This window comes from Lontra canadensis, unplaced genomic scaffold, assembly GCF_010015895.1.
Source record: "Lontra canadensis isolate GAN:19392208 unplaced genomic scaffold, GSC_riverotter_1.0 scaffold85, whole genome shotgun sequence".
Lineage (NCBI taxonomy): Eukaryota > Metazoa > Chordata > Mammalia > Carnivora > Mustelidae > Lontra > Lontra canadensis.
The window spans coordinates 7061696-7087587 of record NW_022631079.1 but is presented as its reverse complement, the minus strand read 5'-3'; the positions used below and the strand labels follow the sequence as shown (position 1 = coordinate 7087587).

The 25892-nt window shown below is 39.3% G+C and overlaps 1 protein-coding gene across 8 annotated transcripts in view; it reads left to right on the top strand.

The window, feature by feature from the left end:
• Positions 1–25892, top strand: part of RYR2 (ryanodine receptor 2) — a 740314-nt gene that overhangs the window by 334456 nt on the left and 379966 nt on the right. For all 8 annotated transcript variants that reach the window (XM_032883093.1, XM_032883091.1, XM_032883088.1 and 5 more), the window contains 3 exons: positions 418–530; positions 8130–8229; positions 8944–9040. In XM_032883093.1, coding sequence (XP_032738984.1) covers positions 418–530; positions 8130–8229; positions 8944–9040 — 310 coding nt within the window. The remainder of the gene's footprint in view (positions 1–417; positions 531–8129; positions 8230–8943; positions 9041–25892) is intronic.

Sequence of the window (25892 nt, the reverse complement as noted above, 5' to 3'; positions counted from 1 at the left end):
GTCCCAGAAAACTCGATATTTGTACAGAGAGTAATGAACATGTGATTATGTAAAGAATGCAGGAAGGTCAGCATGACTGGTAAATTCGGCCTTATGGTAGCATAAATATAGCTTTTTAAGCAATTCTTAGTAGAGGGGGGGAGACACCAAACCTCACTTTGCAAAATGCCACAGCGGGGTTCCATGAGAAGAATCTTTGCATTTCAGTATGTCTTTATCCTGAGTTAATTTGGCCTAAGTCTTTTGATTTTTGTGGTCTGCAAGACGAATTTACAGTCAATTTCGAACTTCGGGAAGCTGTGGGAAGGACGGTTTTATTTATTTGTCAGGAGACTTTTATTTTCCTCTTTCATTTTGGAGCTGCTGGCAAGAAAGATCGATTTTATAGTGAGAGGTGCCTCTGTGTTTATCCTGCAGGGGAGGCTTGCTGGTGGACCATTCATCCTGCCTCCAAGCAGCGGTCGGAAGGAGAAAAGGTTCGAGTCGGAGATGACCTCATCTTGGTCAGTGTGTCCTCTGAGCGGTACCTGGTAAGTGGGCCCACGTGGTCGTGTGTTTGGCGCTGGGATCAAGGGCAGGCCAATCCAGCTTTCTCTGTAGACTGCAAATGATCTAGGGAAGTTACTTAGAAATAAGTCCATATCTCTTCTTGACGAGTGACAAATAACTCCCTAAGTAGGGGAATAATGTGACTTTTGTGGAAGTTTGGTTTCCCAGGTTTAGGCTTCTCTGGTACCGTTAGCTTGTGTGTTCATGAGCCTGAGAGCACCTGTTCTTAGATTATTGTACTAATGGCATGGAAATGCGGTCTAATCAGGAATTCAAAATTCCGTGGACCTTATTTTGTGCCCAGTGAATAAGGCTATATTAATGAGGTTGTGAGTACCAATTTTGACATCTATGAAAGCAGGTTGTTGTTCGAGAAGCTCGTGCCTGTTGAGAAAGGAGAAATGGACACAATGAAAACGAGTTCCCCTCTCTCATCCACATGACATTGTTTCAGAGGGCAGGGGTTAGCAATGGGAGAAGGGAAAAAGAAGGTCATATTTCAACTTCGGAAGTGTATTTTATTTCTGTGGCGAGGCCATGATATATTTGACTTAAGTTATATACAGTGAACTGTATTTTTGCTAAAGAATAATCCTGTACCAAAGTTTGCAGAAGGGTGAAGTCAATGGGAGTATGAAGGATGCCAGTGCAAAATATTCTTTTTATTTTAAGGTTGAAAAAGTAATTAGACAAACAGGAGCTCTTGACTGGCTCAGTCAGTAGAGCATATGACTCTTGATCTTGGGGTCGTGAGTTCAAACCCCACTTTGGGTGTAGAGATTACTTAAATCTTAAAAAAAAAAAAGAAAGTGAACAGGTATAAATGGGGGTGTTATAAACTTTACATGACTATTTCTATAAAAAAAATTCCATATCATAGTGGATGATAATTGAAATAAAAATCAGAAGTAAAACATTATTTCAGTTAAGCACAGACTGATTTATAGAAAGTGTATTCCAACTGGCATAAATCAAAATATGTGTGTAATGAATTTAGGATTAAGTAGGTAGTTGGTACCCTCTGCTCCATGAATATGGGAGTTCGATTGGGTTTGGGGGTATTGAAAGTCACTTTCGCTTTTAGTCCCAATTTTGAGAGAAGAACAGTTTTGTTTTACTTGCTTTGTGGAAAGAGGTAATAAGACAGGGAAATGATGAAACAGTGTTCTTGTAACTGACAGGGAGTATTAAATTAAATGGAACAGCTAACATTGCCTTGCTAAAGGGAGACCTCGAGCATTTCTCTCCTTTTGTCTCTTAAGCAATGGAGGTGGAAACAGGCATCCTCCACATTTCTAGGACAAGTGTGTCAGCTTGTCAAATAAGCATTTATTAAGCCCTTGTGTGCATATGCTGTGCATTAAGGTGCTGTATGTCTTGATCAGGAGAAAGACATTCTGAGTTGTAGTTTTATATGGAAACCAATAACAGCTAAAAATAGTCCATGAATACTTTTAAAGATCTACAGATATTATTTTGATTTTGGCATAACCATGCATGTTTTTTGCTCTATGACTTGTACTTTCCACTGAAGGAGTAGAAAATGGGCAATCTCGCCAGGGCTGCGGCTTCTCGAATCAATTCTGCTACCACTTTTCGGAGAGAGGCGTGTAATTGCCTGAATTCTAGCTTTCTCGCTTGCAACATGATGATGATTATACTTAACACAAGGTTCCTGGGATGAAGCAATGAGATAATGAATTTGAATATGGTTTGATTGAAAAAGCACTATACAAATAAGACCAATAATCCTAATGCATGAGGCTCACCTTCTTTTGCCTTTAAAAATCAATAAACCTCATGATTAATGAAATTCACAAGTTATGTTCGAGATACCTTTTATCCCCCTTTTTTTCTTTTTAAAGATTTTTTATTTATTTATTTGACAGAGATCACAAGTAGGCAGAGAGGCAGGCAGAGAGAGAGGGGGGGAAAGCAGGCTTCCCGCCGAGCAGAGAGCCCGATGCGGGGCTCGATCCCAGGACCCTGAGATCATGACGTGAGCTGAAGGCAGAGGCTTTAACCCACTGAGCCACTCAGGTGCCCCCCTTTTAGCTCTTTTATGAAAGTTCCTCTTCTGGTAACCTCTTTGAGAGCTACACACGGTGGCCAACCAGACTGTTAAGATTTCTCTTTCATTGGGTAACAGACTCAGTGCTTATAGTGCTCATCTCTGAGCACCTAGCATGTAGTAGAAAGCACGGGAAGGACCAAGGGCACATTGTGTGTGGTTACTACTGTCAAAGAATTAGTGGAAGAAATGAACCAAGCACCTAGGGCAATGTTTGAGAATACTACAAAGGCAGTAAGTATGTGTTACTGTTTAGGGTATAAGATACAGAGATGGTTAATTATAATCTCATATTGCCACTGTGGTTGATTAGAAGGATCTAGAGAAAGTACATACAGGCAAGAAGTGCCAGAGTAAAAGGTCTTTGGATTATGGCAGTTGGAATAATCCACATAAAACTGGATAACTAAAAATGGGCTGTGTGTCTATTTATTTTGTTTGTTGGTGTAAATATGAGCCTGGGCCAATCACATAACTTTGCAAAACCCTCAGTTTCTTCATCTGCAGTAAGGTGATGATAAATCTAGCTCACAGAGGTGTTAAGAGGATTAAATGCTTTGATCCAAGCAAGACTTGTAGCTCTGTGAATGGTACATGTAAGAATTGCTTATGAGTTACCACCACTGTTTACCTGGAAGGTTTGTACTTCTTGAGAAAGGTTAAGGAAAAGGCAGATACTTAACCAGAAGAGAAAATCAGAAAGGGAGCATGAAGGGAGTAGGGTAGCTGATTTTAAATAAAGGCTTGTCCTGGAAAGCCAGGTTCACATTCTGAGAAGTCGCTGATGTCTTTCAAAGGAAACAAGTTAAGAACTTTGGCTGAAAAACACAGTCCTTATAACCAACTACTCTAAATAAACATTTCTAGTCATTGATTTTATGACTTTTTGTCATTGGTATCCATTGACCTTGATCTCTTTTTCATCCACGAACAGTGATGAGCTGAGGTTAAACATCGAAAGGTTAAAAGGTTGAAAAATTGAAGGTTTTTTAAGGTTAAAAGGTTAACCTGAGGTTAAAAAATAGAAATGTGCATTTGGTACTCTACTATAGCTCGTAACTGTTGGGGTGCTAACTGGGTTAAAATGGACTTACTGTAAGTGACTGATTTGCAGCCTGTGCTCTGCAGAGGTGCCTCATGGACTGGAGAGGGTGCTATGTTGGGCACTGGGAGCCCCCAGGCTCTGTCCTCCTCTGCTTTACAAGTTGGACCTCTCTGCATGATTTCCCAGGAATAAAGGGTCTTTTTCCTAGAGATAGTTGTAAACCACTCATCCAAATACTGTCCTTTCTCATCTGGCTATTTCATATTCTAATATGGAATGATATCTTAATCTCCTTTGTAGGGCTATCCAAAAGGAAAAAGAAATTCCTTTGTTCCTATTGGACTACTTGTTTTTTCAAGAAGACTTGGGCAAAGCAGCTTAAATATAAGAGAAATAGACAATTTAAAATAGAGAAAACATGGTCAAGTAGGTATTGCTGACTGTGAATTTATTTCAAACTAAACAAAACAAGGAAAAGTATACAAAACAAGCTTTACTGATTTAGAAAGATGTAAAATCAGCCTGGTATGCACAGAAGTCTTCAGTCGATGGATTAGATTGCCTGCTTGGAAACGTTGAGTTTTAACTAATTTTTTCTTAATTAGGTCACCTATAGAAATAGGGTTTTTTAATTTGTTTTTAAGATCCATGAGAACATTGCCAAACAAATGTCTGAAAGTAAGTTAGGAAGAACAGAGCCCCACGATCTAAAGATGCTTGAAGAAGACTCTTTCGAGCTTCCTAAGAATTTCCCTACCTCTTCCCCACCCCATCTCTGAATTTCTGATAAGAGATGCTAGGTGTTTTGATGATAGAATAAGTTGCTGAATTGCCTCAAGTTGCATAAAAATATCGATAGCTAAGAAGGACCTTGACCATAAATATTTCCAAGCTAATGATGGTGTCAACCAGTACATTATTTATTTATTTACTGTTAGCCTTTTCCTTTTTTTCTCTCTGGGGCTCAGGTGACGGAGTATAGGATATTACACAGAGAAAGAGTGTCTGCTCTGTGCCCCTCATTTTTTTCTCAGAAGAAAACAAATGAAGCCCGTGGGGTGATATGTCTTGCTTACTTGTGTTCCCTGTCACTGGGTGGTAATTTATCCAGAATGTTGCTCACCGGGGCCCAAGTGCCTGACGCTTAGAGAAATAGATGTGTTGAACAAATGCATCTGATAAGGGCTGAATTCAGATAGTCTTAAGAAATTTTTGTGCCGAAGACAACATGGGCAACCTGAGAAAGCCTATTGACTGCTTGTCTTCGTAAGGTTTTATTTTATTTTTTTAAAATTTTTATTGTGTTATGTCAGTCACCATACAATAATACATCATTAGTTTTTATTTTTGTTTTTGTTTTTTACATCATTAGTTTTTGATGCAGTGTTGCAAGATTATAAGGTTTTAAAATGCACAAAATAGATGCACAGGGTTACAAAGAAAACTAAAAGTTACCGAAGTGGAGTTCTGATTATTTAGAATATCCCGTTTCTGAGATTTTGTGCTCCGATCATAGAATGTCCTGTTCCTCGAAACACCATTCTGGGGCCGCAGCAGCCTTGGTTGCCTCCACTTCTGAGTTCAAATATGCGTTTGTTGACAGATCCTCTACCAATTCCTGTGGGTATTAGATCTTGAGAGTCACTAACAGAAAGGTCAAGGTGACCTTTGCTGATGGGTTGATACTCCCATAGTATGTAAATTCTAGAGTAGTTACATGTTTCAGCCTAACGTCACTTTGCTTTCAACCTCGGCCAACATCTCTTTTGCTTTAAGGAGGACTTCCTTTTAGTAACTGAAATTGTTACTGCATCCTGAGTATTTAATGCGACAGGCCTGACCCAATGTTGTTCTTCCTCAGACTTCTCTTTGCTGTTTAAGCAGCAAAATTAATTAGAAGCGTCCAAAATAATAAGGCCTGGAGAATATTTTCTTGAGAAAAGTGAGTATTATCTAGATAAGTTTATACAGTGTGATATGAACTTGAAATTTTTTTGGACTTTTTCTGACTGAAATTTTCATATTTTTATGATCCTCTCATAGGTAGTATTGATATCTCGGCTTAGGTAGGATTTGAAAATTGCATCTTAACCCAACTCCACGCCCCCATTATTTTCCCACAGCAGTGGCTCCTTATTCTGTGAAGTACAGGTCCTTGTACCTGACTTCTCTGCAGATCCATCTCTCACTGTGTTCTGAGCATATGCTCTAAGCCCCACAGGCGAAGCTCTCTACTTGATGTTCCCATATCTCTCCCCCATCAGAGCATCTTGGAGGGCTAGAGAGGTCCAGGCCACTTTCCATTATGATGTTTCTGGTATATTAAAAATGAAAATTTCCAAGCTTGTTGACAAAATGTAAATTGTCTTGTAAAAATTTTGGCACGTTTTAAACATTTCTACTTAGTGCCTTATCATTCATTATTAATACACATTTCTAAATCCAGTGTATGTACAAACTTACTTGGGGATGATATCTCTAAATACCAGACCACACAGTTCTACTGACCCCTCAAAGCCCTCATCCCACCCGAAATACATCTCTGGTGCAGATGTTGCCTGTCCTCAAGGTTCTGTGTGACGAACCATGTTCACGTTAGGTTGGCTAAAGTGTTCTCTTTTCTCCATTCCTGTAGCACTTTGATTACAATTCATCTAACAGTTTAAAAAAATGCTGCCTTGTAGCGTTTTGCCTATATATTTTCCCTTCCCTTCCCTATGACAAGCACCCTCAGGGTCCAGAGAAGGTGCTCCCTTACTATTTAACACAGGCTTCATACACAACATATTAGTGAAACATGGTGAATTAACAAATGATGGCAAGCTATTTATCATCATGGGGTATGAGCTTTCTCTTGAATTTAAAAGTAAAAATATAATCATTGTTGTTTTAAATTGTCTTGTAATGGTTTGGGAAAATCCTTATAGATTTGTGTGTGTGTGTGTGTGCTGTTATTTTAACTCAGATCATTGAAATAGGATTATTTATAGAATAACTTCAGAAATTTTTTTTGGTTTGTACTACTTAGATTCTAAAGGTTTGGTTGGCTTCTCCACGTACTTGCTTAGTGAACAATGTGGGTATACAGTCGTGAACTTGTTTCTAATAGCTTATAAAATGGGGAAGAAATATACACAGAACAATTACATCGTGTAATGATTGCTTTGAAGGAGCTTGTATTTTTCTTGGTTGCAGAAGCAGAGCACATACAACTTATTTATAAATAGTTAAATAATATTAATACTGGGGAAGAATTGAATAACCAAATCTCAGCTGGGATTTTGTGACAGTGGGACAGGCTCAGGCTAAGGGGTTGTAAACAGGCCCATCTCCTTGAGAGGAGAAGGGGGGGTCAGAGCAAGTGATTGCTAAATCTGATGCATCAACTGGTAAACTTTTAATTTTATTGATGGGAAAGATTATTGATAAGATGGATGTATATGTGTGAAAGGTCAAAACTTCCTTTGGTTTTGTTCCTAAGAGAAAGATGGTGAAATACCTATTTTTGCTAGTGACTTGAGAATGGTATGCTTAGGCAAGAGAATGTTAGGGTCTTGAACAAGCTGTGGAGCATGTAAGTGTGACTGTAATCGCTCTTCATCTAACCCGGAGGGTCAGATTTCAGGGGAAAATCGAGTACAGTTAAAGACTTTAAAAGCTTGGGCTGTCATCAGCTTTGGAGAGGTGTTGCAGAAACATTACAGGACTATTGGTGGTGTTTACTGAGATGACTCAAAGGAAAATGTGGTTGTTCTGTGTCTATTTGAAACTCTAGAGGCAGCGAAGCAGTGATTAGTAAAATGAGCAACACGTATTTGGTTGTACTCATAATTTTGTTTTTCTTTACTAATCATTTGATAACTTATATATGATGGTGCTCAGAGATAGGAAATATGTTATTATTTTAGCACATTTCTATTTTTAAGAAGGAAAATCTGAAATTTGTAATAATCTGAATTTTGGAGGAAATTCAGTGCCCCAGTTTGAGATGCATATTAGGAAACATTGCCACCTAATGGCTATTATATCAAATTGCAGATAAAAGTTCGCAGAGGACCCGATAAAACTAAGTAGATTTTACCTACCTCACCATCAAAAAACTGTCACAGTGTGATATGTAGGACACTTAATTACAGTTTTAATGATAAGTGCCCACTACCTGAACATTTTTGTCCATCAGCGAACCTTAAAACAAATTAGTCTGTTTTAACACATGTTATATTTTTCCTAGTCTTGTTTGCATTTCCCGATGAGTGGCTTAGAATGAGGTTGAAAAATACCTGCAGTCAAATAGGAACTCTGATTTTCCTTCTGCTAGTCTCTCAATGACTCAGTGACAGGACTGAAATAGATGCTGTTTGTGGACATTTCCCATTCTGCGTGTTAGTTTCCAGCTGATAGGAGCCCTCACGTAGTGAGCCTTCCGAGCACCTGAAGAGATGTCTCCTTTTGCCTCTCCTGCAGCATTTGTCTTACGGCAATGGAAGCTTACATGTGGACGCTGCTTTCCAGCAGACTCTCTGGAGCGTGGCCCCCATCAGCTCAGGAAGCGAAGCCGCCCAAGGTAAAAACTCTACTTCTGTGAGAGGGCTCATCCCAGCTGCACAGTTGACAGTCATCTCTGGGATTGTGATAATGAGCAGATTGTTAATTAGAGCATTTTGTGTTAGACCCTTCCAGAATGCAGATACGTGACATCTAAGAATCTCAGTTAAATCGCTATTTAAAAGTGAAGTTTGTGTGAACATTGATCTTTTTTTTCTATTCTTCTGCTACTGCTGCAGCTTTTGCTTATTTGTGTGGGCTTTATGTGTGAGCTTTCTAGATGTTATTCACTCCAGTGTTTTGGCCTCAGCGTGTTGCTGAGTTAGGCTAAGATCGAGGTTTCTCATCGTCCACGGTTGGGTGACTTAGAGCCAGATCACAGTAGTGTTTATGCATCAGGATTTCTCAGGAAATGTATGCATTTATGTTCTGATTATTCTCACTTATGCAGGTTCAATCTGATCCTACCCATACTTGTATGTGAAAGGGAGGATTTTATGGGGTTGAGGTTGTGTTTTCTAGTGGGGACATCACTACCTGTGGGACTCAGGAACCGTGAGTTCAGAGGTGACAAGCAGGTGGGACCATTCTTCTCTGTGATTTGGGCCAGGCACTGAAGCCTCACTAAGCTTTTGTTTCTCTGTCTGTGAAAATAGAAGATGGGATAGATAATCTGTCCAGCTTTCAGCATCTGACCATGACTGTTCAAATGTGACTGATTCAATCTTTACAGGGTATCTAATTGGTGGTGACGTCCTCAGGTTGCTGCACGGACACATGGATGAATGCCTCACTGTCCCTTCAGGAGAACACGGGGAAGAGCAGCGGAGGTTGGTACCAAGCCCTGCACCTTGAGCCTTGCACTTCCTTGCCTTGGTATGGTCGTTGAAGGATATGTCTGTTCAGGTCATCCACATAATAGGAAGTGGGCCACTAACACTTCCTCTGTCCGCTGAAGGGATCCATGGGTTGGCCTCTTTAGAAATTTTCTCTTATGTTCTATTTTTATTACTTGATAGAATTGCTGAAAATTTTTGTAAAAATAAAACATGGTCAGAAGTATCGACTAAAATATACAGAGCAGAAGGAGTGAACACATTAAACTACTTACAACTTCCTTAAATGTTCATTAGTTTTGATTAATTTTTCTTTTTAGCATATTTCATCTCAAAGTCAGTTTCAAAGTCAGAGTTTTCAAACGGCACAGAAGTTCAGGACCTTTTTCTATTACCTCCCACTTACATACATACATAATAAAATGGACCACTCTCCCTAATACGTTATGTGATTATAATACCTCTCTCACATTAATATTTGGTGGCATTGGGTGGAGACTGAAGTTAATGGTATTACTGGGAAAAGTGCACAAATAGTGCAAAGCCCCAAGATGTTTAGGATGATTTGAATGTTCTGCTTTGCTTGAGGAATTAGTGGGTGAATTGTGAGTTGAACACACAAGGGATTACTGCAAGAGAAGGCATTGTCTGGATGTTTTATTACAGGCTTTTAATTCTTTTAATGGACATTGCTCATAATACTAACATACATAGAGAGGTAACTATTACACATTTATTTTTGGTAACTTAGAGAACATTTGGAAAGTTAATACTCATTTAACTAGTTGTTGGACCTTGGGGAAAGTCCCTTGGGGACCTGGGTGTTAGTCATGCCTCTCTGACCAGACAGATCTGGCTTATTGTGACCAGTGAAATGCAGAGCCTAGAAAACTCTCTCAACAAAACAATGCTCCTTATGCTAGGTTAGGAAGAGGATGTTGATGGTGTTGATAGGGTTTGAATAAAAGACAAGAGGGAATTCAAAAGGCAGTTGGTTTGAGGACTTAATTCCAAACAGAAGAATAAACATAAGACTTACAGGGATGACAGCGTGTTTTGGGAGTAGCATCCTTCCCCAGAGTGACCGCAGGAAGGATAGAATCAGAGGTGGAAACTAGACAAGAAGGACCAGTGTGGTCAGCTTTTGAAGGATCCTTGGTGCCATTCCCCTGGTTGGGCTTTTTATTCTGAGGGAGTTAGGAAGGAGTGTGGCACGATGGTGAATTGGTCAGGTCTATTGTAAAGAAATAGATAGATCTGACGGGCCGGAGGAGCTTCAGTCAAAGATGAGGAGAGTCCAGATCAGGGTAGCCAACTAGAACAGGGCTGTTTTTAGGCATTTGTATGGGAGGAGAGGAAAAAGTTGCCCTGGAAAGTGGCCATCAGAATGGAGACGTCTACCCAGACCAGTGACATGTTAGGTTGTATTGACTGGTTTAGGGATGAACTTCTATGGACTGTGAGGGAATTTATCTGATCCACAGGTGTCCTGATGTTTGTGATTCAAGTGAAGAGACACAGTACTAAGGATGTAGGAGACATATTTTGTACAAGGATTGAGTTAAAGTTTGGACAGCGGTGAGTACAGAGGGTCTGTGGAGCATCAGGCAGGAAATTAGAATTTTTGAGTCTTTCACTTAGACAAAGTTGGCTGGGATGTAAATCCCAAGCACACAGGGGATAGTTGAAGGAATGGGAGTCCTAGGTAGGGAGGGCAGAGCTGGGATTAAGGGGATGTGCTTGTCCGTCTGGGCATTGCTTTAAAAAAGTCTATAAAACCTTGGAATAGATAACGAGAGAGGAGCCCAAGGGTGGAGTCTCAGAATGCTGCCATTTAAGATGTGCATGGGCCAGAGAGTGTTGACATGATGGTTGAGTGGAGAACCAGGGAGATTAGTCATGGAAGCCAAAGGAGGTTTGAGGGGCAGATGTGTTAAATGCTGTGTTATGTTTATGTAGACGTAGGAGCAAAAAGAGGTTGTGTTTTGGTTTTGGGGGTCTTTATTCCCTGATTTGTGAAATAAAACACTTAAATGATTCTTAGAGACTTCTTTAAGAAAGAAGAGATTTTATTCTTAGAGACTTTATTCTTTCTACAGACACTAGAGAGAATTGTAGTTAAATGAATGGTCTCTGGAGCTAGACAGCCCTGGGGTTGGGCCTTAGCTCTGCCACTTCCCACTACAGGCCCTGAATTTCTTGAACCATTGCTTTGCTCCTCTGTAAAATGCAGCTTAAATATTAGCTGCTGCTCTGTGGGATTGTTGTGAAGATTCAGAAGAAAAACAGGTAGAGTACTCGATGCAGATTAAGAGGTCAACAGATTTTGTTGTCACTGGCATTATTATTTAACAGAAAAGCAGCATTTAGTCAGGGAAAATTTGAGGGACCCCAGGCATGTGGATGAAAGCTTAGTAGAGCATCTACTTTGGAGGAAGAGAAGCTAAACTATAGGAAAGAAAATCCTCTCTTCTTTGTATTGAATGGCGTGGGTGTGGGGTGAGGAAGGGCTTCTCATTGTTACTAAGGTTCTGAAGCCAGGAATGAATGAGCAAAGTTTTCATTGTAACAGTTGAAGGTTTTCATTCTCAAATGAAACTATTCAGTGTCTGAAAGACCCTGGATTTCCTCAGCTAAACTCCGTGGCAATAAGTACCGTTTTCCATATCTCCTGGACATTAGAGTGACTGTATGGTCAGTAGGTGTTTTCTCATTGAATGGATTTTTCTCCTGATTCTGTACGTAGCTGGTTATTACTGCAGAGAAAACAAGGGGCCATTTCAGAGATATTTTTCCTATTGTTCTGGACCCACATTCCCTTCACACACATGTGAAAGTCTGTCCTTTTGCGTATCATTCTTGATTTAATGTTAATTTTTGTATCAAATTAATCTCATTGTGTATTCAGTTCAGTACATCACAGGTCTTTCTAGGAAGTGATGTCAGTAAGAACACATCCGTTTGTGCCCTTTGTATAGCATGTTTACATGGACTAAATTAGATTTCAGTAGATGTCAGATCATGACTCGAGGGAGAAAATGAATCAGAAATAGGCAGTGGGAGCCCAAAGGCTGTTGCTTCCAAAAGGAGAATTATATTTGCCTTGATTAAATGGCGATATTGGGCATTGATTTGCACAGAATGATAACAATAATTTCTTCAATTTTACATTCACTAAGCACGCTATTATTTCAAGTCTTGGTGTAGAAATTTCTTTAGCTCTCTGCTCTTATCTGGAGTCATTTTGGTGCCTTAGGTGACTTGGGGAGGCAAAGGGCAGCTCAGCCTGAAGGCAGTTCTTTAATTGATATGGGGGAAAAAATAGCATGATAAGCTGGGAATATATATATATATCTTGATTCATTAAAAACAAAGTGAAAATAATTTGACCTTTGGACAGCAACTTGAAAGCTGGAGAAGTTCCAGGGAAATATGTAAAAATTTCTTTTGCCTCACAGCCCTTTGCAATCTTTGTGATCTGCTTATGCTCATTAATTGTGTCATATTATTAACGTCAAAGAGCTGAGGTCAAACCAGATTTGTCATAGGAAGCAGTGGAAATGGGCAGATGGCCAGAAGTAACCGTTACTTCTGAGTAAGTTAGGAACGTTTTGGTCCTAAATGCTCTCTTCCTGACTGGCTCGGTCAGTCTGTCCGTGCCTCTTTCCACTGACACAACTGTAATTGTAGCAATGGAAAATGCAGTTCAGGGATGGGTTCTATTATTCTAGAGACCAATGGAGTTACTTTTAATTTCCCTTTGCATTTAGATTTGTACGTGGATGTGATCACGTAGGCATTCTCATGAGAGGATTAATTAATAAATTAATAAAAATTAATTAAATTTAAATTTAAATTAAATAAATTAATAAAATTAATTTAAATAACATTAAATAAAATTAATAAAAACTCTTGGAATGAAGAGCATATGGTGTCCCATTCAATTAAGTGGAATCGAGTGGGCAAATGAGGCCCTCCCCAAGTTAAACTAAATTCATGGTCTTCTCCACTCTTCTTGCTCATCTTAACGTGTATAGTTTGAATTCTGACATTTCTTGTGAAATCTAGTAGCACTATAGATTTATTTTAAGTTTCTTGAGATTTTTTTTCTGGGAAGAGCTATGGCTCTAAAACTACCTGTGGTTTACAATTTGTCTACATAACAGTAAACATATAATCTGTACGGGTTGTGAGCATTTGGGTAAAAGGGAGAGATACTTTAAGTGTTAGCTTTAAATTGTAATTTCTTAGTTCTTACTCAGGCTCTTCAGATAGTGAGAATACATTAAGGAGAAACTGGGATTTGTCAGATGCAACATAGTGTTTTAATTATTGACGTAAAAATAAGCTTTCATTCTGGAGGCTGGAAATTTGATTACCAATTTTCATTTCGAGCATGACATATTTTATGTAGGGAGTATTTTCTGCCCTAGGTTTTGTCTCTGGATTTCATCTTATTACTTTTGTCTGTTTTTATATGAAGCATAATAAAATATCAGCAAAAGCATTCCCTTTATGTGCACACACACTTACTTTTGCATTAAATATGCAGTATCTAAATGAAGCATGCCATACTTCTAAGTTAGTGTGTTTTAAAATGGATAGATTAGGGGAATATTATTGGGAATTACAGTATTAGGGGAATATTTTTTGAATAGCATCATTTGTATGGTTTTTTTAAAAGATTTTATTTATTTTAGAGAAAGAGAGAGAGAGCAGGGGGAGGGGCAGAGAGAATCTCAAGCAGGCTCCCTGCTGAGCCCTGCTGAGCATGGAGCCCAGTGCGGTCTCAATCTCATGACTCTGAGATCATGACATGAGCCAACATTGAGTTGGAAGCCTAAATGACTGAGCCACCCAGGCACCCCCTCCCACCCCCCGCAAAAGCATCATTTGTAAGTTAAAACAGGTAATGCTACGCAGTGCACGGGGTAGTTTTATTCAATCAATAACAATTTGTGGAATGACCATCATGTTCTGGGCACTGGGGTTATAGTAGGATATAAAAAACATACAATGTCTCTTTTCTCAAGGAGTTTTCATTCTAATAGGGATATGGGACAGCAAAAACATAAATGCTCTTATTTGTAAATGCCCACACATATGGATAAACCCCTGGTAATCTACAAGGTGATGATAAAGTCTTTTGGGGGAAAAAAAAAAGGTGACAACAGAATGGAGAGGGTCCATGTTTGTGTGTGTGTTGGAGGGAGGGAGAGAGGGAAGAGGGAAGAAGAGAGAGTTCGAGTGAGGGAGTGATCAGCGGAGAGAGGTTGTAGCTCTGTCTTATCAAGTATTACTGTTGGCACATACTTGCTCTGTTTTGCTACTTTGAAATGCAAGACAATTAAGTTATTGTTTCTGACAATATCTGGAAATAAATGCTCCATTTGCTTTCCAGAACATGAGTCAGCGGGCAGAAGCTGGGCCATATGTATGCATGACAGTATTTTTTTTTTCGCCTCCTTGCCCCTTTTGTGATATTCTGACGATTTAATGAGCTTCAGTTGTAAATAATTGATAAGGCGTGATATGGGTTTGGTACCAGGGATGAAATGTCTCTCAGTCTGGCTTTGGAAGAAATGCATGGTTTCTATCTGTGTACACAATCGGATGAGTAATACCGTTACAGAATTTGTATGCCCTCAGTCACCACCTAGGAGGAAGCTCGTAAAGCCACCTTCTGGGCTCCTGAGTGATCAAGGAGATAGGGTTATCCAGTGAGGGCTTCTGTTTCCTTCCCCCGCTTCATGACCTGTGTGTACCTGTGCAGCCTGGGTCTGGGAGCAGCATGGCTTTGCTAGGCGGTTTGGATGAAGAGTAAGTACATAGCAGAGAACTATTTTCTATTCTCTGCCTCTTGTCCCTTGAGACAGGTGCACTCTTCTCCCCAAACTTAAACTCCCTGCTGATTGCAGAGAACTCAGCACTTTATTTCAGCGTGTTCTCATTAAGCAGAGTGGCTTGGTCTTCAGCCACCCTCTCAAGGAAGCACTGGCCTGGAATGCACTGTTTTAAAAAACACAAGCCTCAAAGTCCAAAGATTAAAAATATTCACAGGAATTGGAGCCATTGGATTTCAGTAAAAATGGGGGGGGGAGGGGAGAACCTGAAATGTTGGATGCTCTTAAAGTTGAGGACATTGAAAAAGAGACAAAAGAATGAAAACATCAACATTAAAAAAGAAGAAATCCTCCAGTTATTTTCTCAGTGCAATTGAAAAAATTTTTTTTAAGATTTATTTATTTATTCAAGAGAGAATAAGAGGGAATGAGAGCCAAGCGCCCACACACATGGGGGGACGAAGGGGAACAGAGGGAGACTCCCCACTGAGCAGAGGAAGACTCCCCACTGAGCATGGAGCTCAGTCCCAGGACCCTGAGATCCTGACCTGAGCCAAACCAAGAGGTGGAAGCCTAGCCAGCTGAGCCACCCAGGTGCCCCCTCAATGAAATTCAGTACCATTTTTTACTTGTCCATGTCTCGTTTATTCACTTAATCTAGATATATAAGCAATATCTTTCGGGGGGAAAAAAAAAGAAGAGCTTCCTCTTCTTTTTAATTTCCAAATGCCGTTGTGGTTATATTCTGGTTGGCAGGAAAAGCAAAAACAGCAACATCTCTTTTGCTGTTTTTCTGCTCTAGTGCTATTCACGTCGTTCTTTATAATAATGATTTTGAGTAGAAGGATCCTGTTTTTAATCCGCAATGATTCATTTACATTTATTTGGACGTGTCGTCCCCAAACCTACCTGTTTTCTCTTGTGCAGCAGTTTGAATAGAAATATCCTCACATGGGGCGCCTGGGTGGCTCAGTGGGTTAAAGCCTCTGCCTTCTGCTCAGGTCATGGTCCCAAGGTCCTGGGATCGAGCCCCGCATCGGGCTCTCTGCTCGGCAGGGAGCCTGCTTCCTCCTCTCTCTCTGCCTGCCACTCTGCCTACTTGTGATCTCTGTCTGTCAAATAAAATAAATAAAATCTTTAAAAAAAAAAAAAAGAAATATCCTCACAGGCTCAGCCCCTGGGTGAATACATGTTTCGTTCAGTGCTGGGTAGGCCTCTACTTCTCGGTTTCGCTGTTGCTATGAAGACAGTCCTCTGACAGTTTGCTTTAGCACTTGCCCGTGGCTCAGCTGCTCAGCCAAACACCCTCATAGGCACAGAGAGGAATGTTGCAGAAGCACAAATTCTACTGTGACAAATGTGTCAACTCAAACACTTAAAATTTCACTCTGAAATAACCTTTGAATCCTGGGCCTACTTTTCCGTCACTTCAACTCCGTTCCTTTAATGCTTATTGAGGAACTAGTATGGTGTAGGCATCTTGGTTTGCCTTGGTTTGTGAGTGAGAGCCAGCCCCTGTCTTTTTTTTTTTTTTTCTTAAGTTTGGTGATAGTTTATTGCATAGCAAGAGATAACTTGAAATTTTTAAAAAAGATTTTTTTTTTATTGGAGAGAAAGAGAGATAGAGCATGAGCAGTGGGAGGGGCAGAGGGAGAAGCAGACTCCCCGCTGAGCAGATGGGGCCCAGGACCCCTGGATCATGACCCAAGCCAGAGGCAGACACCCAACCAGAGCCACCCACACACCCCCATAACCTGAATTTTTTTTAATTGCAAGGTGTTACATGTATTTTTTTGGCCTCAGGAACCTGGGAACTCTTTGAAGGCAGGACCACACTTTAGCATTTTTGGTATTGTTAGTTGAATCTTGCAGCATGACTGATGCAAGCCTGGAACCTGCAAGCAAGATATTACCAAAAGCCCTAAAATAACAAAAGAAGTACAGAGAAATGCCTGAAATTTGCTAATCTATCTACAAAATTAATTATTTAATTTCTGCATATAGTTCACCTGCAAATGCTTCCCTTCCAGCTTCTGGCCAGAATCAATGTGACAGAGGCCATTTCTTTAAATACTTCTGAAAAAATAAATACACTTTTTAAAAAAACATGTTGGTTTATGGGACACCTGGGTGGCACAATTGCTTAAGCATCTGACACTCGACTTCGCCAGCCCCTGTGTTTAAGGAGCTTATGTTCTAGTAAGATCTTGATATTACGTTCAAAAAGAAGCAAATGTTAATCTGAGAGTGGCCAATCTCAGTCTTTTTACAAATTAAATCTGAGACAACATCTCTTACCATTCTACCCTTTGAGGAAGATTAGCAAGGCGGGGATCTTTGTCGATCTTTGATTTTGAAGCAATAAGTTTATTAGCCTATATGAGTTAGTAAAATAAGCTTTTCTTTCCACTAATTGGTTTGAATCTGCTATTCACTATCAACTGTAAATAGAAATTGTGGGTCATTTTTCTGTGAACCTAATTATTTTCCTTATTATATTCATAGATGAAGCTTCAATATCTAGGGTCTGGTAACATATCAGCACAGCTGAACTTAATTTGGTTGGGGCCATGTTGGTGGTAGGACTGTCTTTAACTGCCCCATACAAATAATGGCACTTGTCACAAATAATGGCACTTGTCACCAACTACAATTTATTATCTTTATTGGTGGTCCGTATCTTCTGTTGACCACCTATTCAGTTTTCATCCAGGACCACATTATTCATTCTTGTTAATCTTTAACACAGGGACACATATATGGGAATCTGCACACAAATGCTCATTCTTTCGTATTTGCAAAAGAAATAAGTAGAGAAAACAAGTCATGCACTTTACTGTAGGTTGTTTAAGGAGAACAGTGTTAAGGAGAGTGTTACTTGCATTGACGGCCACTCTGGCTCACTCAGCAAGATCGGAGGTCTCTCACTTATATTATTTTGGTGACTTCTGAAAGATTGTCATTTGCTTGTACTTCAGGGAGGGGAAGAAAAGATGTCTTACTAAATCTGCACATCAACCTGAGTGATAGAAAACTGCTTTGGGGCCCATGAATCCCACATCCTGGTCTCAGAGCCTTCTCTATTAGAAGCACCTTGACAAAACTCCACAGGGAAGAATCCCTATTCTTGTAGCAGGAAGCGGAGCCTTGAAAAACAGTGGTTTTTAAAAAAAGAAGAGGGTGGTTGTGGGTATCTTTGACAACCTGATGTATGTTACACATTCCTAGAAAATTCACATACTTGCCAACATGGAAAATTGTTTCTGTGATATTAATGTAGGATTTCTCACTGAATTTTCCATTATTTCTCCTCATTTAAGCAGTTAGTGGTGCCTGTGTTTTTCACCCCCAAAGGGGAGGTTTGTGACTTCACAGAAAGCTTAAGTTTTGTACAAGGTACTTCTCTTCCTGACTATTATTCCCTAAAGACTAAATTTGAGGAGGTTGTTCTGTCTAGTGTCTTAGAAGGGAGAGAGACAGATTGTCTCTGAAAGAAAAAGAAGAAAAGAAGGGACTTTTCAACTTAAAAGACTTTGGGGTAGAACAAATGGATGCCCATAGGCAAACACAAATAAATAAAACAAAACAAAAGTACAAAAAAAAAATTAAAAAACCAAAAAACTGAGCTGAGCTCTGAGCCCAAAGCAGGGTGTGATCTCACAATCCTGAGATCACGACCTGAGTCGGAGCCAAGAGTTGGATGCCCAACCAACTGAGCTACCCAGTTATCTATCTTGTGTGATAGATCACACATCTATCATGTGTGATAGAATATTCATCATTCCCCATATATTTTCTTATTCTCTCTTCTGTATTATATTTCCCAATCTCTTAACCATCAGTGTTTTAGTCTGAATTCTTCTGACCTAATCTCCAGTTCACTAATTTTCTTTCCAGCTACTTCTAAGCTGATGTTGATCACCTTAAAGATAATTCTAAGGATGATTCTAAAACGTGATTTTGATAATAATAGTAGATAGGTTATTTCAAACCATTGTACCTCAGAAAAACTAAAATAGGTAAACCACCCCCTAAAATCTGTTTGAAGATAATGGGGAGCAAAAAAACCCCCCAAAAAACAAAAAACAAAAACAAAACCAAACAAACAGTGAAAATACATGGGGCCAATTTCCCAAAATACAAGGAGACCAGAGAATTGAGTTTAACATTTGGAGCAGCCTTTTCTCTCTAAGGGGTTGCAGTGGCCGAGGAGCAGGGAAGTGGGCTGGGCTGTGGTAAGAATCAGAGTGGAAGTGGATCAAAGCTGATACAGGACCCCCCAGAGGAAAGGCACTTTCCAAGAGCTTTCCCCTTGAAGCAATGGTGAACCAGAAATAAACCAGCCCTCACAAGTATTCAGACTTGGCCTTAAATAATACTAGTAGCTGTTTGGATTAAGATGATGTGAGATTGCTTGTGACTTTTGACCACTGTACCTGCCAGAAGCAAAAAAAGTATATCTTTTGGGAGAAAATAGGACCTAGAACTCAAATGATCTCTATAATTCTCTATATATGATGTGTGATAGTCAAGATTAAATGAGCTCTTCTGTTTCAACCCCAATTGGTATAGGAGAGTGAAATTCTGGCACTAACTACCCAGAGTTACCAGATTATACAAGTTAAGGACTTAAGTCTGTACAAAACTGCCTTTATCTCAGACTCTAGCTTCAAGTTGGGTGTGGGATTCTTAGACCATCTGTGCTTCTTACCAACTGGCTACAAATTTGGGTGTTCCCCAATCTCTTTGGATTCAGGAGCTCAGGACAGTGCTATAATTATGATTTCAGTTTTATTATAAAGCTTACAAATCAGACCAGTCAGATGAAGAGTTGTATCAGGTGAATTCTGGGAGGGAATGAATACAGAGCTTCTCTACCCTCTCCCTGTGGACCAGGATACATTAAATCGCTGTGTCCACCATTCAGGGAACTCAGCTGGGCTTTGGTTCTACAGTGTTTTTATTGTGGTTTTATTATGTAGGAATGATTGATTACATATTCAACTGCATGACTGAACTTAGTCTCAGCACTTGCCCCTCCCCGGAGGTCAGGCTGCATCAAACTTCCAACCTTCTAGTCATCACTGGTCTTTCTAGCATGGCCAACCCCCATGTTGAAGCCGTCTTGGGCTGACATGAGTGAACTCGTTAGCCGAAACTGAGTTGTGATCCAGGGGGTTCCTGAAAACCAAAGCCCCTGCTTTCATGTGGAAACTTGCAAGGTTTTAGAGTCTCCCTCCCAAGAAGCAGGGACATTGGTCAGCCAATTTCTTTGTTACACAACACAGGCATGTAAGATAGGAGTTGACCAAGGAGCAACAGCAAACACACATGATAGAAATCACACAGGTCATGGATACACAGATAATAGAATCACCACAAATAGAATTTAAAATACTTTTGATTACTATGACCTAAGAGTTAGAAGATGAAGAAATTTAGTAGAGAATTGAAAGCTATAAAAAGGGGATCTTGTAGGCTTTCCTAAAATGAAACTGAAGATTAAAATAACTGATATTAGAAACTCAGTAAATTCAACATCAGCTTAGAAGTAGCTGAAAAGAGAATTAGTGAACTGGAGATTAGGTCAGAAGATTTCAGACTGAAACACTGCTGGTTAAGAGATTGGAAAATATAATATAGAAGAGAGAATAAGAAAATATATGGGGAATTATGAACGTTTTATCACACATGTAATTGTAGCTCCCAAATAAAAAGATGAAGAAGGGAGGGGAGCAGTGAGAGAAAGAGAAAGAAAAAACAAGAAAGCTTGCAAATATACCAGAACACAGGCATTGTTTAATACAACTGCTTAAGGATTCTGCACAGCTGACTAGGTGTATTAAGATACAGATTTAAGGACTGAATCCTAAGATGGACAGAAAGGATACTTAAGACCATGAGAGTAAAACTACAAACACAAAACACAAAACGGAACACTTAAAACCATAGCAAAAACATATAGTAAAACATAGCAAAAGAACAAACATATAGTACCTTAAAAGTGACAATAGTAAGATTTACAACTCACTTTGTCTAAGAAACAATTGGAGACGAGATATAAACTTCAAAGTGCTTAAAGAAAGTAACTGCCAGCCTGTTGACCATTTTGTCTACTGAAATGACTTTCTAAAAAAAATGATTTTATTTATTTGAGAGAGAGAGAGATCTAGAGATTGAGAGATCATGAGCAGGAATGGGAGGGATGGAGGGAGAAGCAGACTCCTTGTTGAATGGGGAGCCCAACATGGGGCTCAATTCCAGGACCTGGGATCATGACCTGAGTCAAAGGCAGACACCTAACTGACTGAGCCACCCAGGCTCCCCTTAAAATGGCAATTTTCCAAAGACAAAGCTGAGGAATTTTATTACCAGCAGCCTTGTAGCAAATTGTGGAAATATTAAAAAGTATTCCTCAAGTAGAAGAAAACGTTCTCAGATATAATTTTGGAGATAAAGGGGAGAAAAGAGCAGGAGGAACGCAAATATGAGGAGAACTTGTAAAGACTTGATTAAGTAAAATGATGATGGCAGTTGTAAATCTTGTTTTTTAAAAACTATAGAAAAATAAAAACTATGGAGAACAAAATTCGTCTTAAGAGCAGCACACGAGTCGGGAGGAGAATAAGTTGAACTGAATGACAGTTCTGTGTTGCCTGAGAAGTGGTAAAATTCATAATTACATCATATTTTAATAACCAAGCACACATAATCTTTATATTAATCAGTTAAAATATAGTAAAAGGATATAAAATATTAAAGAGGAAAGCAGAAAGATAATATGAAAAAATACTTAATTGAGAAGAAAGTAAAGTTTAGAAGGAATAGGACAAATAGAGAGTAGAAGATTGACTTGAGCCCCCAAGATTCTTGCCTCCTACTCTACAAGGTCTGTATAATTCCCTCTTTTTTGTGTGTGATGGGACTATGACTATGGTGGATTTTACTCCCATAATTACGTAACATTATATAACAAAGTTGGAAAGTTGTTGCATATGTAATTAAGTTTTCCAGTCTGCTGACCTTGAGTTAATCAAAAGGAAGATTTTCCTTGGTAGGCCTGACATAATCAGGTGAACCATTAATGGAAGAGACTGAGCCTGCTGAATTCAGAGATTCAAAGTGTGAAAAAAAATTCTCCTGTGAACCTTGAAGTAGTAAGCTGCCATGTTGTGAGAGAGTCTATGGAAGGGCTCACGTGACCAGGATCTGAGGGCAACCTTTAGTTGTTGAAAGAGGTCCCTATCTGACAGCTGGCAAGAAAACAGGGACCATATGGCTGCAAACAACTGACTTCTGCCAGCCACCACTGAATTTAAGAGAATACTCTGGACTCTAGGAAGAACACAGCCCCAAGCAGCATTTTGATTTCAGCCTGTGAGATCCTGAGCAGGAAACCCAACTATGCCACAACCAGACTTCTAACCTACAGGTTATAGGATGATAAATGGGTATTGTTTCCAACTAATAAGTCAATGGTCAGTTGTTACATAATAGAAAATGAATAAATCCTGGGTGATACCACTTTAGGAATGAGGATAGCAAAAGGAAAGAAACAACTAGATATTGAAAATGCTTAGGGCACCGGGGTGGCTCAGTGGGTAGACATCTGCCTTCAACTCGGGTCATGATCCTGGGGTTGAGCCCCGTGTTGGGCTCCCTGCTCAGCGGGGAGTCTGTTTTTCTCTTTCCCTCTGCCCCCCACCAACTTGTGCTCTCTCTTTTCAAATAAATAAAATCTTAAAAAAGAAAAAAAAAAGTTGTCTGTATCCTGTTAGTTCTCTTTCTCTGAAGAACCCTGACTAATACAGTTATGAAAAACTCCAGACCTCAGATTTCATCTAGCTGGTTCTGAGATTTAAATTACAAGTAATGTGGGCAGGATCCTTTTAGACCAGGATTTGCAAACTGTGGTGTGTGGGTCAAATCCAGCCCACTGCCTGTTTTTCTAAATAAAGTTTTATTGGAACATAGACATGCATATTTCTTCACATACTGTCCATTAATATGTTTTCAGAGTTAAGTAGTATGAAAAAATATATATGGCCCATTCAACCTAAAGTATTTACTAGACCTTTAGAGAAGAGTTTGCCAGGTCATGTTCTAGAACTCCTTTTCATAGTGGCAGTGAAAGTCTTGGGTGGCCTGTCAGCCCCAACAGTCCTGGAGACATGGGGCAGTTCTCTGCTGGGAGCCGAAAGCATCCAGGGTGCCTTCAGAAGTAGGTCTTTGCAAGAGGGGGAAGGTGGCTAGGAAAAAAAAAAAAATTATCCTTTTAATCTATGTGTATATTCTTTTCAGAATTTGAATTTCCTCTAGTGTCCTACAGTAGATGCCAAGAAAAGTCCAATTGATTTTTATGTGAATTTTGAGACCCCAAAGGTACAAAATGAAGAATCACTTTATTTGATGCATAGAACTAGCAGAAGCAAAAGGAGTTATGTAGATCATGGCTGTAAAGGAATGCTAGAACCACACGATTGTGCAGTAGAAGAATCTAGCAAGGAGGTCATGTAAATTATGGCTTCATTTCCTTCTTTGGTTGTCCTAAGCAATTTTATAATTTAGGACTTCCTCTATCTTTGTTTGTAAACAGGTATATGGTACTACCTACCATCTGTTCAATTCAACACACAGTTTTGGGTCTTTAACTCTGTATTTGGGAAGATTGAGTGTGTCACCATCCTCCTGCCCCTCTTCTTCTTCCTGTTCCTCCTCCTCCTCCACACCCTCAGAGCCCCATTTGCTGTGTGAGGACTCTTTCGAGAGGTCTCCATGGGTTATAGCTTCCATTTCTTCCTCACAGTAACCCAGTGACCATCAGCTTCATTTTATGTGTGTGAAAAAAATGAGGCCTGGAGGAATTGAGTTAATTCGCACAAGTTCATATGACAAAGTGACATGTTCTGAAAGCTAGTCACAATCAAGCGTTGAGAGTGATTTGTCCACTTCTCGGTGCCTTGTCCTGGGTGTGAGCTAAGAATTGTGAGGCCATCTAATGACAGCGGCCTGTGGCAACATTCATAAAGTGAAAAGAAGTAGTTTTCTCCAGGGTGAATCTTTCGTTAATAATGTTTTATGATTCTGTGTGAAAGTCCACTAATGGGAATTGTGTATCTTATAAAATTCTTAAAAATACATACCAATAGATGCCAACTGTCATGCTCTGAAGAGCTCCTCATGACTGTGCTTTTATTACTATGCTAATCTTGTTTCTTCCGGGCCTTGGATTCTGAAGATGACCTATCCTGGCTGTCAAAATGCCTGCTTTCTACTGCAAAATAAGTGGTTCGACAATTGAGATTAGATCGAAATTGTATTTTATAAACCAAAAATGCAGAAGTAGCTCACTACTTTTATTTCAGTGGACAACATTATAATACTTAGGAGAAGTGGAATTGATGACATAATAGGAAGAAATTGTACTTATTAAAAAGAATAACCTGAAAGGGCCTCTTCAGGCCATTGAATGTGATCAGCCTGAAATAGGAGCTCCTTAATGAAGCGTATTATATGGGGAGATAATGTGTTATGTAGGCATAACTTAGAGCCTGAGGCCTGGAATTTTTCTAAGTATCGTTGAATAAGACACACACTGTTGGTTATTAGGTGTGTGTACTTAAAAAATTCGTAGTCAGTGAAATTACAGTGACTTTGAGTTTTTCTGATTCATGAGGTGGGAAATTCTTTGAAAAAAAATTCTATCAATGATATCAATGGCCAGTTATCTTAACACATCTTTTTCTTAGTAGTGATAATGTCATTGTGGTTCATTGCAAAAGTAGTCTTGGAGTGAACAGAGAGCTGCATAGTACCCTTGTGTTTCATAACCTTGACGTTCCCTTACATTTTGACGACATTGTTACGGTTTGCACTGAAATCTCCTGGGATGCTGAGCTCCAAAAGAGTTGCTGCTCTGGGTCTGTTCGATTCCTTAGAGAATCTTTCTCCCTTCGTCTTCTGTTGACAAAAGCACTTGCTATGATGTTGATCATTTAGTTGTATGGGTTTAAATAGGGCCTCTAAAGCCATTTGGTAAATTTGGGGGTCTTTAAAACTGTTGTTTTCCTGGATTCTGATTGGATACTTTGGGCACATTGCAGGGAAAAGGGATGATCCCTTCAGAGAGCAGGTGTATCTGTCCAGGGGGGACTGATTTCTAAATAAGTTTAAATGCCCTTAGTGTCGTTTATGATGGACTGATTTTTATTGTATTTAGGATCTGGATATCAGAAGGCCAGTTTTCAGTCTGAATTCGCCTATGCATAGTTGATTAGACAACCAGTGACATGCCATGTATTTATGGGGGGGGGGACTCTGTATAATGGGAAAGCTTTTCTCAGTTGGCAACAAAGATGAGTAAGTCGTCAGATTTTCTACACCGCCAGTGGAACATTTAAGAGAATAAAAAGAAATAATCAAATAATTCAAGGCAGGAAGTGCGTTGAGGAGGCAAATATTGAGGAAGCCAACCAGATAAAGCTAAAAATATGTCAGGTAGGAAGGAGGATCCAATTTTCCTTTGACTTTATATTTGTGTTTTAAATACTAGTTTCCTCCTAAGTTAAAATATCATTAGATTTCTACATAAACAAAAAAATTCAAGAGCATTGTTAAATTCAGCTAATAAAAGTAGTGGAAGAATAAAACATTTGAAGGGTAATTGAAAATAAAAGAAATATTACATAAATATTATGTAAACATTTTTCATGCTATTTGTATCTTTGAGTCCATTTAATTCCCAAGCTTAGCTTCTACAAAACTTTTATTATGTAATTAGTATTACTAGCTTGGTGTTCATTATTCAGCAGCTTTCTCCATGTTCATATAGAGAATATGTCTGTGTGTACATACATATATGCCGTAGGTTTATTTATATTGTACATAAAATGTGTATCGTTTACAGTATTGGACTTTACTTACCTTAATACATCATAGAATTCCTTCTTTCTCTTTTCTGTGGTTTATTTCGTTCTCTGTTTATTCTCTTCAGACAACTTCAA